Source organism: Amblyraja radiata, chromosome 18, assembly GCF_010909765.2.
Source record: "Amblyraja radiata isolate CabotCenter1 chromosome 18, sAmbRad1.1.pri, whole genome shotgun sequence".
Classification (NCBI taxonomy): domain Eukaryota; kingdom Metazoa; phylum Chordata; class Chondrichthyes; order Rajiformes; family Rajidae; genus Amblyraja; species Amblyraja radiata.
The window spans coordinates 7,606,086-7,623,218 of NC_045973.1; the positions used below are offsets into that span (position 1 = coordinate 7,606,086).

A 17,133-nucleotide genomic window follows, 5' to 3' on the forward strand; every position below is an offset into this window, starting at 1 on the left:
GGATGAGGATGGGGGGGGTGGAGAGACAGGAAGACAAAAGTGGACAAGAACACTTGTGTGCATCCATGTGTACGAATAAACATGTGCACACCAATGTCCATATAGCAGAGCCCAGTCTTTAATTATCCGGGACCATTTTAACACTGGACCAAGATCTAGCTCCATCAAGCCGACATAGTAGTCGGGGAGTGTAACGGCCAACTCGATGTTACACAGGCCATTTTCACTCCTAAACAAGAATTTGCAATCAGCATGCCTGTAGACAAGGATAAGGAGGGTCAAAGAAAATCATGACCCACCCATCTAACTTTTTGATTATATTTATAAAAAAGGTTTAAATTCACATCTCTATTGACTGAGGAAGGAATTTGTGACTTCCAGTAGGCCCACGCGAGAAAACAGTCAGCCATCTGATTCATCGCAAGCAATACCAACAATCATAAACGAATACGTTAAAAAACGCACAAAACGCAAAATCAAACTACATGGAAAGTTTCTCATTGGGAAATTTGGAGAAATGTTAAATTCATTGAAAAGTCAACGACTTCCTTTCAAATAAATATAATTAATTCAGGATATAAATGAAATTGTTAGAAGTGCAATTCATTTAGATGAACGGATCTCAATCACATCTGAGGTGATTATATGTGTTGTATTGAACTTTGACTGGAGCATATTTCTTGTTGGGGAATGTCTACAGGCTCAGATCAAACATACTGATCACACTTATGTCACAATTTATTTTAAAATCAATATACTCCATTCAAGGGCAGGTCAATTGCTTTGATTCCGACTGTTCCACTTGAAAGATTTAGCATAATTCAATAATGCTGCCTGCAAAGGATTTTTAATGACAGGTCTAATAAAATATCAACGCACACACACTGGCAAAGTAATAGTATTGACTGCTGCACTCTGTAAAAACAGAATATCCACTCAAATAAATACTTAGAACAGTAAGACAGCTGTCAAAAAAATAATCCCTTCGCCTGGAAACCAAATTTAATAAGACATTGAATTTATTGACTTTTAAAAAGGCCCATACTTTATTTGAGTGAACACCAAGAATGTTGGCTGCGTCACCACAGGCCAGGCTGAGTGTTTTGAAAGAAAGTGGAGGTATGCAAACCAGATAAAATTGAAATGTTTGCCTTATTATATCAAGAAATGGTAAGGGATCTTGAATGAGATGCAATAAGAAGTTTTGCAAACTTCTGAACTCTGCTCATCCCAAAAATAAAGCTCATACATGGAGATTGTACTCCTATTGGTGGGAGCCCGATTGCAACTCGGAATGAAGGAAAATCCATGACATGGAGAAAATCAGGATTTTGCTATGAATGAGAATGAGCTACAGTGAAACAAGGTTATGGAATGGAATTGAAGAGATTGTTCCGAGAGTTTGCATAGCCTCAATGGGCCAAACTGCTGCAGAATCATAATGAAATATGAATACGAATGTGGCTGGAATGGCGGCTTAGTTTCCTCATGGGCAATGTTTGGTCTGCCCCAACATGGGATTTACAAAGTTATTCTGGGACTCTAGCTTGATTCAGAATTTGATCTGGTCCAAAATTCTATCTAATCTGGAAAGCTATCCATCTTCTAGACTAGCTAATGATTTTTTTAAAAATGCAGGTAAGAATGAAAACATTAGTATTAATCATGCACAAAATGAATCAGTATAAAAAAAGCTCACTTAAAATGAAACTGAATTTAATTTCCTGTTGAAAAGACTGTACATCCTATAATTCAAATTAATTTACAAAATAGCAGAATGAAACAAAGATCATTCAAATATTCAGCAGGCCAGGAAGCACCAATGATGGAAAAAAAAAGTGACTTTGCGGGTCGAGACCCTTCTTCAGACTGAATGAGAGTCTTGACCCAAAACGTCGCCCATTCCTTCTCTTCAAAAATGCTGCTTCCCACTGCACTACTCCAGCTTTTTGTGTCTATCTTCAGTTTGAACCAGTCGGGATCGAACTCGGATCTCCAACGCTGCAAGCGCTGTAAGGCAGCAACTCTACCATTGTGACAATGTGCCGCACACAAAGGCTAATTGGAAGGAATTTCGACCTGCCATGGTTCTGGTAAAGGATTTTCATCTTGAAAAGTTGCCCTGCTTTCTCAGTCCATAATGCTGTTTGGTCTGCAGTGTTTGCAGCATTTTCTTTCTAATTACCAGCAATTGCATTTTTTAAATTTTCAATTACTGACAGCTTCAAGTGAAATAATGCAATGAATAACTGAAAAGTTCAGTAATGTTAGAACATAACTAACTCAGTTCAACGTAAGATAACTTACAGATATAGATGGACCAGGTGGGCTGAAGCAAGTTCCATCTCGGGGATCGCAGTCAACTCATTATGATCAAGCCGCCTGCAAAGGTTAATAAATGCATAATTAAAGTATAATTATATTCTCTACTTTATACATCTCACTACAAATGCTACCTCATTATACAGTGCGTGCGCATGCGCATATGTACACACACATGCACGGAAGGAGCAAGGGCAAAAAGCAACGTGTAATTTGCCAGAAACAGAATTTAGCTTCATCTCTTGTGCAATTATTCTTCAACAAGATTACAAACTGATCCTTTTATTACTCCATATACAACAGGTCTTCTGCAAATTTTAATGTGTAAACTATTTCAAAACTACAAATATACTTAGAATCCCAGTATCTGATGTCGAGTTGATATAGCTTTCTACTTGTAAATAGTGACTTTACTAAAACAGTTTTAATTTAAAAGTTACATTTTTAAAATAAACTGTCAATGTGAAAATTAGTTTATTAGATCTAGTAAATAGAGGACAGAAAACATATTTTCAGTAAAAATACACATGGAAGAATGTAGCACTAGCGAGCAAGAGAAAGAGAGATTGAGCAAGAGAGGGGGAAACATAAAAATAAGAGTACTGGAGTCTATTTATGGAAGGTAAAGATTGTGTGAATGTTACCTACAAAGCTTAACATTAAGATGGCTAAGTAAAAATTTTCCTGAGGTGAAGAATGTCCCGGGGGCAAAAATAAACAGATTGAAGAAAATTAAAACTCAATCCACTTCAGGATTTAAGGATATTAAGATTATACATCTTCAGTTACCAGTTCCAATATACCAACGTGATGAATGGTTCTCTCTTTCAAGCATAGGATGACAAATTATTAATTTTCAGTAGATTTTAAAAGTCAACTGGTGACAATTAATCATCAATTGAATAAAATTAGAATTGTACCAGTCTGTCAATTTACTTACTATCCTGAACCAATACCCGAGCAGAGATAATTAGGGAAAATACTAACAATCCTACTAAATGTTAACCAGCTCGTTGAGCACCACCCCCTCCCCCAAAGTAAAATATTCTAAAAATGTAAAGGCTGGCATAAATGCATGGTGAATGCAGATTCAAAAAATGTAGGTAAATTTAGACTGCTTCCTATTTCTCTTGCTTAAGTTTGTCAATTAATTATTCTGTTAAATGGAAACCACATAAATATTTTTAAATTACATTATTTCAGTTGTAAGAAAGATTACGTTTTCTCCAGCACTAAAATTTGTTACATGAAATCAAAAGAATTGATGTAAGAAAAAAGCAAAAAATATTCAAAATCAATCAATGCTCAACACTTTCCTTTAAATATTTAGTATAACCAACAATCAGTCACAACTTCAAGAGTTCACATATACTTACACTTCAAGTAGTTTGGGCAATTCTGTGAAAGCAGTGGGATCGATTGAGGTCAGTTTATTATAACTTAAATTTCTGTAAAAGAAGAATACGTAAATTAGATTTATTTTCTGGCCAGCTGCAATGTGCTAATTTTGTCCCTTTTTACTTCAACTGCATTGTAAACTAGCATTTTACATAAAAGGACAATTGTTGTGCAAGTTACATGAAAAAAAGATAACTATTGATGTAAGGCCTAACAATTTTCTTTAACTGAAATTATTAGATTCATATTTTAGTTACTGTCACATACAATTTAGATACATTTCAATTTAATTCGTTTTTCCGGGGAATCAATATTGTCATATTAGTCCAGTATCCAGTATTACAGAAGCTCACAACCAACTTTTTGTAGCACCCCTAAAATGTAGATAAACAAAATCAAGGCATTATACTTAAATATATAATTATAGGAAAATGGAGAGAACCATAAAAAACTGATCTCGAGGACTGACTAATCTTTTAATCAAAAATGAGAAACCATGGTGGAGCAGCAGTGTAAGAAGAGGATTTCAAACAGATGGATTAAGGAATAGCAGCAAATGAAAAATTGTAGCTCTCCAAATGATTAGAAAAGTTAGAAAGGTATGGATATGAAGAGATTTAAACACAAGGATAACAAGTTTAAATTTGATGCATTAGAGGATTTGCCTTCTACAGATCTCTGCTGGTCCTTAATTAGCATGTGCTTTCCCACATGAAAGCTAATTTTGTCCTCAATAAGTGGTTCTCAACATTTCTCCACCACTAGCATTCAGTCCAAATCTGAATAAGAATTCCCAGATGTGTGGGTTTAATCATAATTCAAAAGTTGAATGCATAATAGATTTGTCCCGCTAAGTTACATTCACCCAGAAGGATTTAGTCAAATCACAATTTAGGATAATAGTTACCATATTTAAATTGGTTACTGTCATTTAAAGCAAGATACAAAACCCGCATAATAAAAAAATGTATGAATTATACGAGTCTCATTGCCCAAAAACAAGACAATACAGTTGAATGGGCAACCATAAACCTAGAGAGGAGGTATTTTATGCTTCGCTAGCCAATCTTAAATGAATCAATTGTTACTGAGACTCAGGCTATAAAATCAGAATTAATGACCAGATTTCAAACTTGGATTGCCTGTTTCAGTCCACTATCAGATTAAAGGATTAACTGTTCCTTCTTCCAGCAGAGTTTTTCTCTGATCACGTCAAGGACAAGGGTATCTCACAATGCAGGTACAGGTGCAGTGATAAAGTTCTTACTCAATCTGAACAAGGAGAAAGAAAAGATAAGGCAGAAGGAGCTTTCCAACCACATCAAAGCGGCTGACAATGAAAAGATTAACTTTTGCTCATGATAGCCTTGGCATTAAGCCAACCACATCAGCAAACCACCAATAATGCTGTCATTGCTATGCAATGCTAAAACAGTTACACTAATTCCCCCTGATCTTCAGCGAAACAGACTCAATAATTTCCCAACAAGGTATAAAATATAGTTAATGGAAAACTATCAATCAGCGACATTCACTAATTCTATTTTTTTGCACTAGCCTGTTAATTTTGGAGGCAGCAGTGGTGTGTAGCTGTTGCCTCATATCTCCAGGGATTTGGGATTGACTGAGTAAATGAAAACCCTGATAAGATTGAAGGTCTTTATTCAGTCATTCCTACAATGCTTATTTTTAATCTATATACAAAATCAAACCAGTGCAACGTTCCAATAAACACATTGCATTTTATATTGAAAAAATACATAAAAGCATATTCATACTCCTAAGCATCATCGTATACTCTTCTCAATGTATGTCTCTTAGCTTCCTCCACTCCAACCTCCCCACCCCACATTTATGAGTAATGCAGTCTCAATGAATTTTGACAATGAAAGACAATCTTGATGATGCAGGAGAGCTCCAATTGAACTATTTGATTTAAGATATCTTTCGCAGGAAAGATATACTGGCCTTGAAGTGGGTACAGTATAAATTCAAAGCGATAAGTGATTAAGGATTAATTTATGAGGACAGGTTGCCTCGACCACACAAATGCCTTGAGGTTTACCCAAGTCAAGGAATGATATTATCAGGCCATTTAAAAATTATTTACCTCACCTTGGATATCTGGGTTTCAATCAGTAAACAAGGAGAACCTGCTTCTACTGGCAAAATGGTCAGAGAATTTTTATTTTATACATATACACTGTAAATTAGGAAGATTTGTATTCCACTGAAAGAGATGGAAGCAGATTCAGTAATAACTGCAAGAAAATATCTGAAGAACTAGGCCTCCGTTTTCACGCAAGATTCATGATCTTTCAGTTATCAGCCAGTCCTGACCTGCTATATTTTTCCAAGATCATGGACTTCTTACAGTAGCATCTCCAAGTACTGAAAAAAGAAGAGGATCATGTGATATAATGTAATAAAAATGAACTGCTGATGCTGGTTTATAAGATAGACACAAAACGCTGGAGTAACTCTCAACTATATCGAGTTTAAGGCACAGAAGAAAGTCCTTAGACCATCGCGTCATTCACTTCTACATGTAATTTATGAGATCAGTATAACCCTCTGCTCCCTTCTTTTATCAGTCTGAAAATATCAAACACAAACATTTAAAAATATATTGAAGGTACACAAAAATGGTGGAGAAACTCAGCGGGTGCAGCAGCATCTATGGAGCGAAGGAAAGAGGCAACGTTTCGGGCCGAAACCCTTCTTCAGACTATATTCAAAAATATATTAATTGATTTCTAGAAAATGTACCATATATATTGATGAATTTAGCTGCTACTTAATTAGTACATAGATACTAATTCAGTAGCAGCCAAATTCATCAAACACAGACAGGAATAGGTATAGTGAAATGTGTAAGTGTGCTTCCTTGGCTGTCAAAGTCACTCCAACACTTTTAGGCATGCTAGCTGTGCATTAGAACATCCAGCAATCACCTGGATGAATCAAGCAGCAACATCCAGAGCAAATGGCGGAAAGCCAAGAAGAATTTACTCCTAACTTAATGTTCCCTTGCCAATAATAAACAGGTCAGAATAAAATAACAGATAGAAATAATAATTAATAGTTATAAGCAGTCATACTAGTTGCAACATACTGCGGGCCCTTTATCTGGAGTAATCTTTACTCTATTAGCAATTCAAATTTTAAAAAAGCCTCCTTTGCAATTTCTATAGGAAGTAACAAATAATACAAATTAAGCATATTTAAATTAGGAAACAGACTAACATAGTTTGTAATATACTGTAGCCATTATTATGAATTTGGCATTCATCCCATTTTTTATTACTATCAGAAATGAACAACTGGAAAGTTTTAAACTGATCTACAACATCTTAATGTTCTTACAGCTGGCAAACCTAGCTTTTGCCTACTTTAAAAACCAATAAAACAATTTTTCAGAAATGGTGAAAGGCAGATAATCATCAAAATATAGAAAAAGTAAATAATAAATGTTCACAAAAAAGTCAACACTAGTTTCAATTTTAAAATAAGTCTAATCTAAAACTGATGTTCATTTCTTTAATTAAAATGATACAATATTCTTCAAACACTCCACAACTTTTCCAATCATGGGCAAAGATCAAATAAATTATACATAAATTTGCCTTGCACTTTGCAGAATATAAAGAATAAACCTGCATTGCTATAACATAGAATACATTTTGCATAATTATTTTTCTTCATACGTCTTTCACATGCCAACTACCTGGATAACATTAACATCAACCAAATGAACTCGCAAATGAAATTTACCCACCCCTCCCCCTCATCAGGAAGCAACTTGAAATAGATCTATTTTCTGTGGCGAGTAGGCCGTTGTCTGATAGTCAACACTGCTCACATTTCATTCAGCTGCATATTGTTACTAGCAATAATGACCTGAAGCTTAAAATATACCAGCACATTTTCCCATTAAGTTCCTTAGAAACTGGATGTTTTTTTCTCAGACTTGCCTCATTCCATTCTATCAATATAACGTAATCACACAGTAAAGAGAAAAGAGAAAGATGGGGGTGGTGGGCCTGGCAGGGAACCTGATGGTGATGATGCAGCCTGCCCATCTACTTACTCCAGAAGGTTTGATTCATAGTTTGACGTGGATCTCTAGCTGTAAATCTTAACCAGCAACTCTGCTCTTTCCCTCTATCTTCCACTCCATAATTTCTCTTTGTTACACTCCCTCTAAAACAAAAACATATTTTAACAGCCACTAAAGTGCTGAATCTAGCTAAAATATCTAATAATTGATCAGATTATCAGTGCAATCCTGGTGCAATACAAGTAAATTTAGTAAACAGGAGATATAGGCTCCCATGAATGGGATTGGGAAATCTTACCACAGTCAGCATAACTATCAAATATGAGAAGGCTGTATTGTTTCCAACTATATCTCCTGTGGGGGGTGGGGTTACAGATGAATGATGAAAAATACAGGGTGATGCATGATTGCGTATAAAAAGTAAATGCGGAGAATAGGGAGGTTGCATGGCAGTCGGGTCACGACCCATAACCCGTACTGTTGCTACGCTACCCCAACTGGAGTACACCCGATGAACTGCAGGTAAGCACTAACCATTGTTTCCAGCGTAGCGGGCCCGTTAAAACCCGCCGAAATGGTCAATTTTTGCGCTGTAAATAATTATGGAAATCGGGACAAGCATGAAAGACATTTATCCTACTTCAGAATTCCAAAAGTGAGGAGAAATGACGATAGATAGAAACGAGAGCTGAAGGGACAACAACAGCCAAAGTGCTTGGCGGACATTGGCCGTTTTCTCACTGCATTTCATCAACAGCAAGGCATTATTTGTGTTTTTTCTTGATTCCTTTGGCATCTAAAAAGTTTCAGAAGTGATAAATCTGGCTGTAAAATTTAAAAATCGCCCATGGTTCTCAAGTGGGTTTTTACATACAAAAAGAAAACGCCTCTGAAGCAAAACTTATCATTAAAAAAAATTGCGAGCCATATGTGGGTTTTGAATTACATTTTACTCAGATGCAAGTCAAGGAATGGCATAATTGTTAGCTGTTAATTGGACATAATCAACCTCAGCAAATTGACAATATCCTATTGAAAGGGAGTGGGTGTTTAAGCTGTCAGGACATTTCATTATTTGCCAAAATATACATCTTTTTTTTTATTTTTTTGTTTATTTTATTAGAAGTTAATACAATACAAAACAATACAGTGGCACCTAATTTTAGGTGCCAACTATGTCATACCGTAATCCATTCTATGTACAACGTCTAGTTTTATGTTATGAGTAGGCAAGACAAGAAAAAGAAAACAATAGAAAGGGGAAAGAGTGGAAAAATAGATGGTAGAGAGCAGAAAAATGTGAAGTGTGGATATAAAAAATAAAAATAAAAAAATAAAATAAAAAAAAGGTGGAAAGTAGAAATAGAAGAAAAGAAAAGATATACATCTCAATAGCATAATGATAGAAGACTAGTTACTTTTCCACACACCACCCGTAAGTCTGGAGATTTTTTTAATGATAAATTTAGCTTCAGAAGCGTTTTCTTGTTGCATGTAAAACCCACTTCAGAACCATGGGCAATTTAAAAATTTTACAGCCAGATTTATCACTTCTGAAACTTTTTAGATACCAATGGAGTCAAGAAAAAACACAAATAATGCCTTACAGTTGATGAAATGCAGTGAGCAAACGCGATAATTCCCAATATTTTCAATCTCGATATCTGCACGGCCAATGTTTGCCAAGCACTTTAACCGTTGTTGTCCCTTCAGCTCTCGCTTCTCTTTACCTTCATTTCTCTTCACTTTAGGAATTCTTAAGTTGGGTACATGTCTCTCACACTTACCCCGACTTCCACAATTATTTACAGCACAAAAATCCACCATTTTGGCGGTTTTTAACAGGTAGGAAAGTACGCATTTCGTGTATTAACAACATATACCGGAAGCTGCAATGTCCTCCAGATGGATTGAGCGGCTCTGTGCGTGAAGCCCTATGACCCGGTGACCTTGCGTGCAACCCCCCTATAGTTACAATCTGAAGTGCACTGCCTGAAAGTGTAACAGTTGCATGTTTTAGTGCCACTTTCAAAGAGGATTTCAATGAATATTTTAAGTTAAAACTAATTTGCTGCAGGAAAAAAAGGGCAATGAGATAGACAAAGGAATGAAAAACCACCAAAAGACTATTCACACAATGATCCCCTCTGTGCTGTAACCATATTATGATTACATTCATTTTATAACAGAATTTAAACAGAAGCAGAATTGCATTTTTTAATGAAACACATTTTAAAGTTAAGTATTTTAGCTTTGTACAAGATTGTCTTTCTCCACTAGAAGTTCAGGAATTTGCTATGGAACGCAGTTTATGTAAATGGTCTGTTAGTTTGTTTTTCTGGGCAAGGTCATGAACATCTTTTAGAAGTTATTGGATCATCAAATTACTGAGCCCACATCACACTCTGGCGCAGTGGAGGGGGAGAACTGGCTTTCAGAAACTTTGTGAAACGAATCTTGCCTTATCGAGGTAATCAGTTCCCAGTGGAGCTTCTTGAATCCACATCAACCTTTGTCAGTACCCAATAGTCAATCACTAAATTAAAAGATAACAAATCACTAATAACGACTGGACTTTTTTTTAAATCCCTCCGAAAAATATGGTAGAATCACTGGCCTGATTTAATGTTTTAAAGATGAGAAAGCAATAATGACCAAGAAAATATTGTGTATTCAATTTGCCTCAAAACATTTTGGATGTCCCAATCCTGATCTTCCAGTCTGATCATCTACCTGTGCTGCATCTGCTGGCTTACAGAGACTGTACGCGGGGCACCAATGAAAATAGTAAAACAGCTGCAGTCTACTGTCTCTTCAGGACTAAATTGAGTCAATGGACCAAAGCATGTTCAAGAACACTTCATCCAGCTTGAATGAGTGTACCTTAGCCATCCGCCGGCCTCAATCAAGAAGCACGTTGATTACATCAGGGTCAATTCTAACCAGAAACCTTGGATGAACAGGGAGACTTACTTTCTACTAAAGAAGGATGATCCCACACTGTATAGGGCAGCCAAGTTGTGACCTCTGCAAAACTATAATGGAAGTCACAACAGACTTCGAAAACAAGCTGGAGGCTCAACCTAATCAAATGGACAGCAGGCGAATGTGGCAGGGCTTGAATATCATAAACCTATGTCGTGGCCAATCTCTGGTGATGATGCATCTCAACCAGGTGAGCTTATTGCCTTTAATGTTTATTTTAAATAGGCAGATAAACACCACCTAGCCATCCCCCAGTGCCCCCCCCCCCCTCAAACTCTCAGAAAGTCGTCGACTCAGATGAGTCATTTTGAAATCGTACGCCAATCAATTGGCCACAACCTTTTATGCCCCTGTCCCACTTAGGAAACCTACACGGAAACCTCTGGAAACTTTGCACCCCACCCAAGGTTTCCGTGCGGTTCCCGGAAGTTTTGTTCAGTCTCCCTAATGGTCGAAAGTGGTTTCCACTTCTTCTATGTTCCGGCGATTATTTCAAAAAATTCTAAACCGGCCACGACTAAAAATAGGTTGCCGTTTTAAAAATCGGTAATTTTTTAGTCGAAGCCGGTTGCGATGCTAGTTGCCGGAGGTTGCAGGTAGTGGAAGGTCTTAGATGTTTCAGAATCCCCATCTTTCCAAATCTTGCTGGCTTCCAAATGATCGAGAAACACAAACAAAACTTGTGCCAACTATTTAGTGCATAAAATGGCTAAACATTCACGTGTTTTTAACAAAATAATTACTCTGTAAATTAATTTTAAAAAGCATAACAAAAGTGTTACATTTCAAGAGAAAGTTTCTGTTCCTAGTTTGTTTCTTATTGAAAGATATTAGATAGATACCAAATAAAATTTTTAAAATGGCAGTTTCTGCAAAAAACTGACCAAGAATCCCTTTGCTGCAGACAACAGTTGAATCAGTGGGTATTACATCTTTTAATCTAAATATTGGTAATTATTTGAAGAAAGGAAAACGAAGGACTAAGAGAAAAAGACAAAACACATTTTAAATGGATTATATTGATCCCTAAAAATTGAGCCACAATTGAATGTTCCATGCTCTCCAAAACCATAAAAATATAATTATGGTGAACACAATTTCATAGTGTTTCATACTTCAACTGATTTGTACATTGGACAAAATAATTTTATTAACTTGGAAAGACAAATTTGGTAAAAACAGTAAACAGTAAAAATAATTTTAAGAATAATGTTATCTGAAGCAAAAAACTGTATTCTGTGCTTCACAATCCAGTGTGTTTAGTTTCCTGCTTGAATCAAATTTAACTTGGAAAGACAACTTTGGTAAAAACAGAAGGCTCAGTCTCAACCTAGTTAACATATTATTTGCAACATGTTATTATTTCCGTTCCCTATTAAATGAACACCGTTGGAAAAAGATCACTTGACACTTCTCTGCTGTAAACTTGTCAAAAATAATTATGCAGTTGCATTATGGATTGTCCAGATCACAAACCACCAATTTACAAATAAAAAGCCCCATCAGCAGAAAGGGACGAGCTGCTCAGTATTCAAAGGTCATTAAAATAAGGTTTGTTTTTATTTTCAGAAAAATGTTCCATTTGTCATCTCACCCACAAGACAGTCTACATTACTGAACCAATTATATATTTCTCTTTTATTCAAACAAATGGTTGCTGTGCTTTTTTATAATTGAAAAACTTTCTAAAATGTGTTAAAAGTTTCTAAAACCCCAGAGGGGGGGGGGGGGGGGGGGGAAGAGAGGGGAAAACTCAGGAGAATTTGTGAGTAACTCGGGAAAGTGGGACAGGTCCTTTACTTTGCAACGTCCAGCTTTCAGAATGCTAGTACTTTGTTAACATTGTTAATAAAACTTTCTTGATAAATTGCAACTCTTATACAAACAGGTTTCATAAAACATGTAACAGGAAGGTTTGTCAAAGATACAACAGGATATAGTTACGTTGGAACTTTAGGCAGAGAAATGACATTTGGAGTTTAATGCAGACAAGTGGCAGGTGATGCATTTTGAGAGGTTAAATGCAAGAGAAAAGTATCTAGTAAGTGGAAGGGCCCTTGGGAGCATTGATATACAGAGTGATCTTGGGGTGCAAGTTCAGAACTCCCTAAAAGTGGCAACTTAAATGGGTAGGAAGTGAAGAACGTATACAAGTGTTTGCCTTCATATGTCAGGAAACACTGTATAAAATTTGGCAAAAGGTTTTCCTCATCTCATCTCGGATTGTTTTCTATGGAGCATTGTACTGAGAGCTGACCTGATATAAGCATGTAAAAAGATTAGAGGCATGTATAGGATAGTCAGAGCCCTTTTCCCCAGAGTGGAATGTAAAATACTCAGAAATACTGAGAGGGAAAAAGTTTAAACAAAGACATGTGATGCACATTTTCTTTACACCGAGGGAATGGCAGCTCTCTTTTTTAGTCAATAAAAAGAATATCCCGCAATACTTTTGGACACCTACCAACTACACACTCACACCAATTGCACGTGTGTAGGTCGGTTTTTTTTTTCTGATAAAGTGGCTGAACTTGACTACATCTCAAGCCTTCCACCTTCTCTGCAACATAGCAACTACCTCTTAGCAATATGTACATAGTCTTCTTTTCATTAGCTTTCTTCTCTATACATATATGTGATATATGTCCCCAAATCCTCGAAGCATTGAAAGCCTTACAAGGATTTCGAATTTGTTGTTGCATTAAAGACCAATGGCACAAAACTGAGAAGCTGTTCTCCCCATACCAAAGATTTAAGCAGACCATGATTAGTATTACAAACGGAAGACAAAACATCAAAGTTTCTGGACATTCTAGTCCAGTATATTCTAGTATAGACAGACAGAATTGCTAACATCGACATGCTTACTTCAGCATTTTGTGATTGAAAACATACGTTTCTTGGAGGGAAATGCAATAATGACTATTACTCAATTTTTTCACATTACTCCAGAAATCAAATTGTGGGCCGGAGGCCCTTTGGCTGAGCCATACTGTTCTAAAGCTCAAACATCTTATATTATAGTGTGTAACTTAAGACCGTGCAAGACTCAAGCATCAAAATAAAATATTCAAACAATCACAGAGGCAGAACTCGGGCAGTGTGGAGAAAAGGTAATGTGTTCTACATAACCCAGCACCTCACAAGATGGGGCAGTACTAATCATACACACCTTGTTTTAGAGACCTTATCAAAACCTTAAAACTGTCATTTTAAATATAATGTACAAGAAACTGTCCCACAAAATGAAACTGAGTTAGCCGAGCTATCTTTAAAATATATACCCATACACAACCAGCACAAATCTATTCCTCACTATCTTGCCACCAGCAACTTTTCAATTGAAATAAAATACTTTCTTTGCAATACATATGTTTTGTTTGCTTTAAAATAGAATTTGAACACACCTAGAAGATACAACTTTGCCCATCAATGATCTAAAATATTTCTCTGCACTGTATTTTACGTAGCAATTTCTCTTTGTTTTTACGACACTTGTTCCATTTCTCCAGCTTTAAACTCCTCTGCTCTAAGTCACTGAGGCACATGCTTGGCCTCTCAGTATTTGAAAATGAGCATTAATAAAATCACTGCAAACGCTATTGAATTCTACAATTAAAAAATAACAAACATTAACTCCAAGATTACCTTTGTGTAATAAACTCTATGTTTTCAGTATTACATCGAAACAAAATCAATTACTAAAACGATACCAATTTACGAGTTACATGTGTTCAGTTTCTTAACAAATCTCCGCATTTGATAAGGAATGTGAAAACACAAATTGGTTATCAGTTAAGGAAATACTTTATCTACACAAGATTGCTTTATTGATCCCTTGTTCCACCTAAATAGTATCAATGAACTTACTTCACATAGTACAAAGATTATCCTTTTACTGTTTTCCCATTTCTCATGTTGGCAAGAATCATAGCTCACTGGTTCTCACAGGCACTTAGCCACAAAAATATGGCAGCTAGTCTCTATGCTTGAGTTTGCACAAGCTATCTGAAGAAAGAGGCCTGGCCTCCTAACACATTAGCATATGTTTCCACTCTCTCATTCTGGCTGATAACAACTATGTATTTTTTTTTTAAAGGGTGTAAAAACTCAAAAAGATTTAAAATGAAGACAAATAATTTATTTCACAGAATAACTTTGTTTTAAATCCCAGGTTGTCAATATTTAGGCAGCAGAGTTCCAGCACCCAGGTTTTACCCTGATTTTGGTTATTGGCCAATGTGGAACATGCATTCTACCTGTAACTATGACCATTTCTGCCAGATTTCCTGGTTCCCATCCACCTCGCAAAAATATGCTGATAGATTAACCGGCAATTGTAAATTAACCCATGTAGATTAATAGCAAAATGAATCAAAGGGATGCACGAGGAGTGTTTGATTGGAAGATGCAACAGAGAGTATGTTAAAGGGAATAAGGTGGCAGAATAGGATGAATGGGATTGTTTCCCTGGAAGCTGGCATTGACCCCATGAGTTTATTTGTCTCCTTTTGTCTCATCAAAGAATGTTATGAAGATAAAATAAACTTGGACCATGCTTGTAAATTGGGTATTTTCAAATGTCAAGAAATGTCTTCATCAATAACCACATACAACTAATTTAATTACACTTTGGTGTAAATTATCTAATAAAATGTAAATAATTGTAAAAAGAGTATGATGGTCTACAAATGTTCCATTTCCTTTTTTGGATACTTTTGGCATTCAGAAATGTTTAGCATTATTTTACAAAATAAGATTTCAGTAAAATCCACAAACATTTAGCTCTTAAAATTAAAATATTGTGTCAGAATTTCAATCTAAACGTCCAATCACCTTCTTCAACATCATCTCAGATTCAAGACTGACTGGTCTCTAGTCCAGTTCTGTGGAGTGAAAAATTACTACATTTAAATTATTTTAATGTGGAGTTGCCATTGCCCAACAGCTATCCACACAAACTTGAGAGAACACATTAATATCCAAAAGCAAATTAATCCAAGATGATTGGTAACCACCAATAGTGCAGACTTTGAACACACATATTCTCTCAAACTTACACACATGCACCAACTGTCTACTGTTTATCAACAGTGGTTGGTACAGTCATATCTTTCTTAAAGTGGCCTTTTGAACAGATCAGGTAAGCTACAAATTCCATGGTATAGCATGTGCAAAAGTTTATTTATAATTGACTGACTTTCCTTTATCCTTCCAAAATATATTCGTTGAAATGTTTTCATCTCAGTAACAGCAGCCATAAAATGTGTTAAGAATGTTGTAAAAAAACTCATTTAGTTCACAAAATGTCCTTCAGGGAAGGAAATCAGCCATCCTTACCAGGATTGTCCATCCTAATTGTTCCCATTTCCAGAACAATTTGGGATGGACAATCAATGTCATCAACATCCACAATCTGTGTTGAAACAGAAACAAAATATACTGACACCATATCTTAATTTGGAAAAATGAAATTAATCTAAAATTTTAAGATCTAAAACAATATAAAGGATAACAAAAATAACACAAAGCTTGTTCAGGTCTGTTCCAATTTACAACTAACTTGCATATTTCAAGTTAGATACACAGCCAGGTTTGGATACTACACAGTGTTGACTGCATGGCCTACATTTTCAAACACTGAAAATGGAAACTAAAGACATCGTCAAATGGTGTTAAGAGTTTCCAATATATAATCACAATAGCACAACATACAATACAATCAGTCTGAAAAAGGGTCTTGACCAAAAACTTCACCTGTCCTAGTTCTCCAGAGATGCAGCCTGATCTGCTGAGTTACTCTAGCACTTTGGGTCATCTCCTGTATCTTGTCCCAGAAGGTAGGAGAGAGAAAAGGGAATGGCCAGGTAGCAAACATCCTTGATGCCTTCCAGATGCAACACATGGATGATAAAAAAAAGTGACAAGCTTGTGATAGACTGAGTTGTGCTCCACTTTCTGCAGGTTCAGGGATCGAGAGCAGAGCTGTTGCCATGACAGGCTGAGATGTACCCTCTCAGAATACTTTCTATAACACATCTGTAGTAACTCAAGAAAATCGTTGTGGACAAACCAAATCTAGTCAGACTCCCAAGTAAATACTCCCAAGAAAATACACTGATGCACTTTCACCTCATCACTATGAAACGTCCAAGTTAGGTTGCTGGTGATTAGGATACCTAGGAACTTGAAGCTGTGGACACTACAGCAACTGTTGATGAGGACAGGGTTGTGTTCACCTTCTGGCTTGAAGGGAATGTCAACAAATTGTCTCAGTTTGTTAACATTAAGGGCTACATTGTTGTCCTATCACCAGGGCACGGGGCTCAATCTCTTTTCTGAATTTCGGTTTATCATTATTGCTAACA

General features: G+C 36.1%; 1 protein-coding gene across 1 annotated transcript in view; it reads right to left on the reverse strand.

The window, feature by feature from the left end:
* Nucleotides 1–17,133, reverse strand: part of lrig1 (leucine rich repeats and immunoglobulin like domains 1) — a 59,797-nt gene that overhangs the window by 29,534 nt on the left and 13,130 nt on the right. Inside the window, exons 2-3 of the mRNA XM_033036666.1 lie at nt 3,699–3,770; nt 2,308–2,382 (exon numbers count right to left, since the gene is read on the reverse strand). Of these exons, the coding sequence (XP_032892557.1) occupies nt 2,308–2,382; nt 3,699–3,770 (147 nt within the window). The remainder of the gene's footprint in view (nt 1–2,307; nt 2,383–3,698; nt 3,771–17,133) is intronic.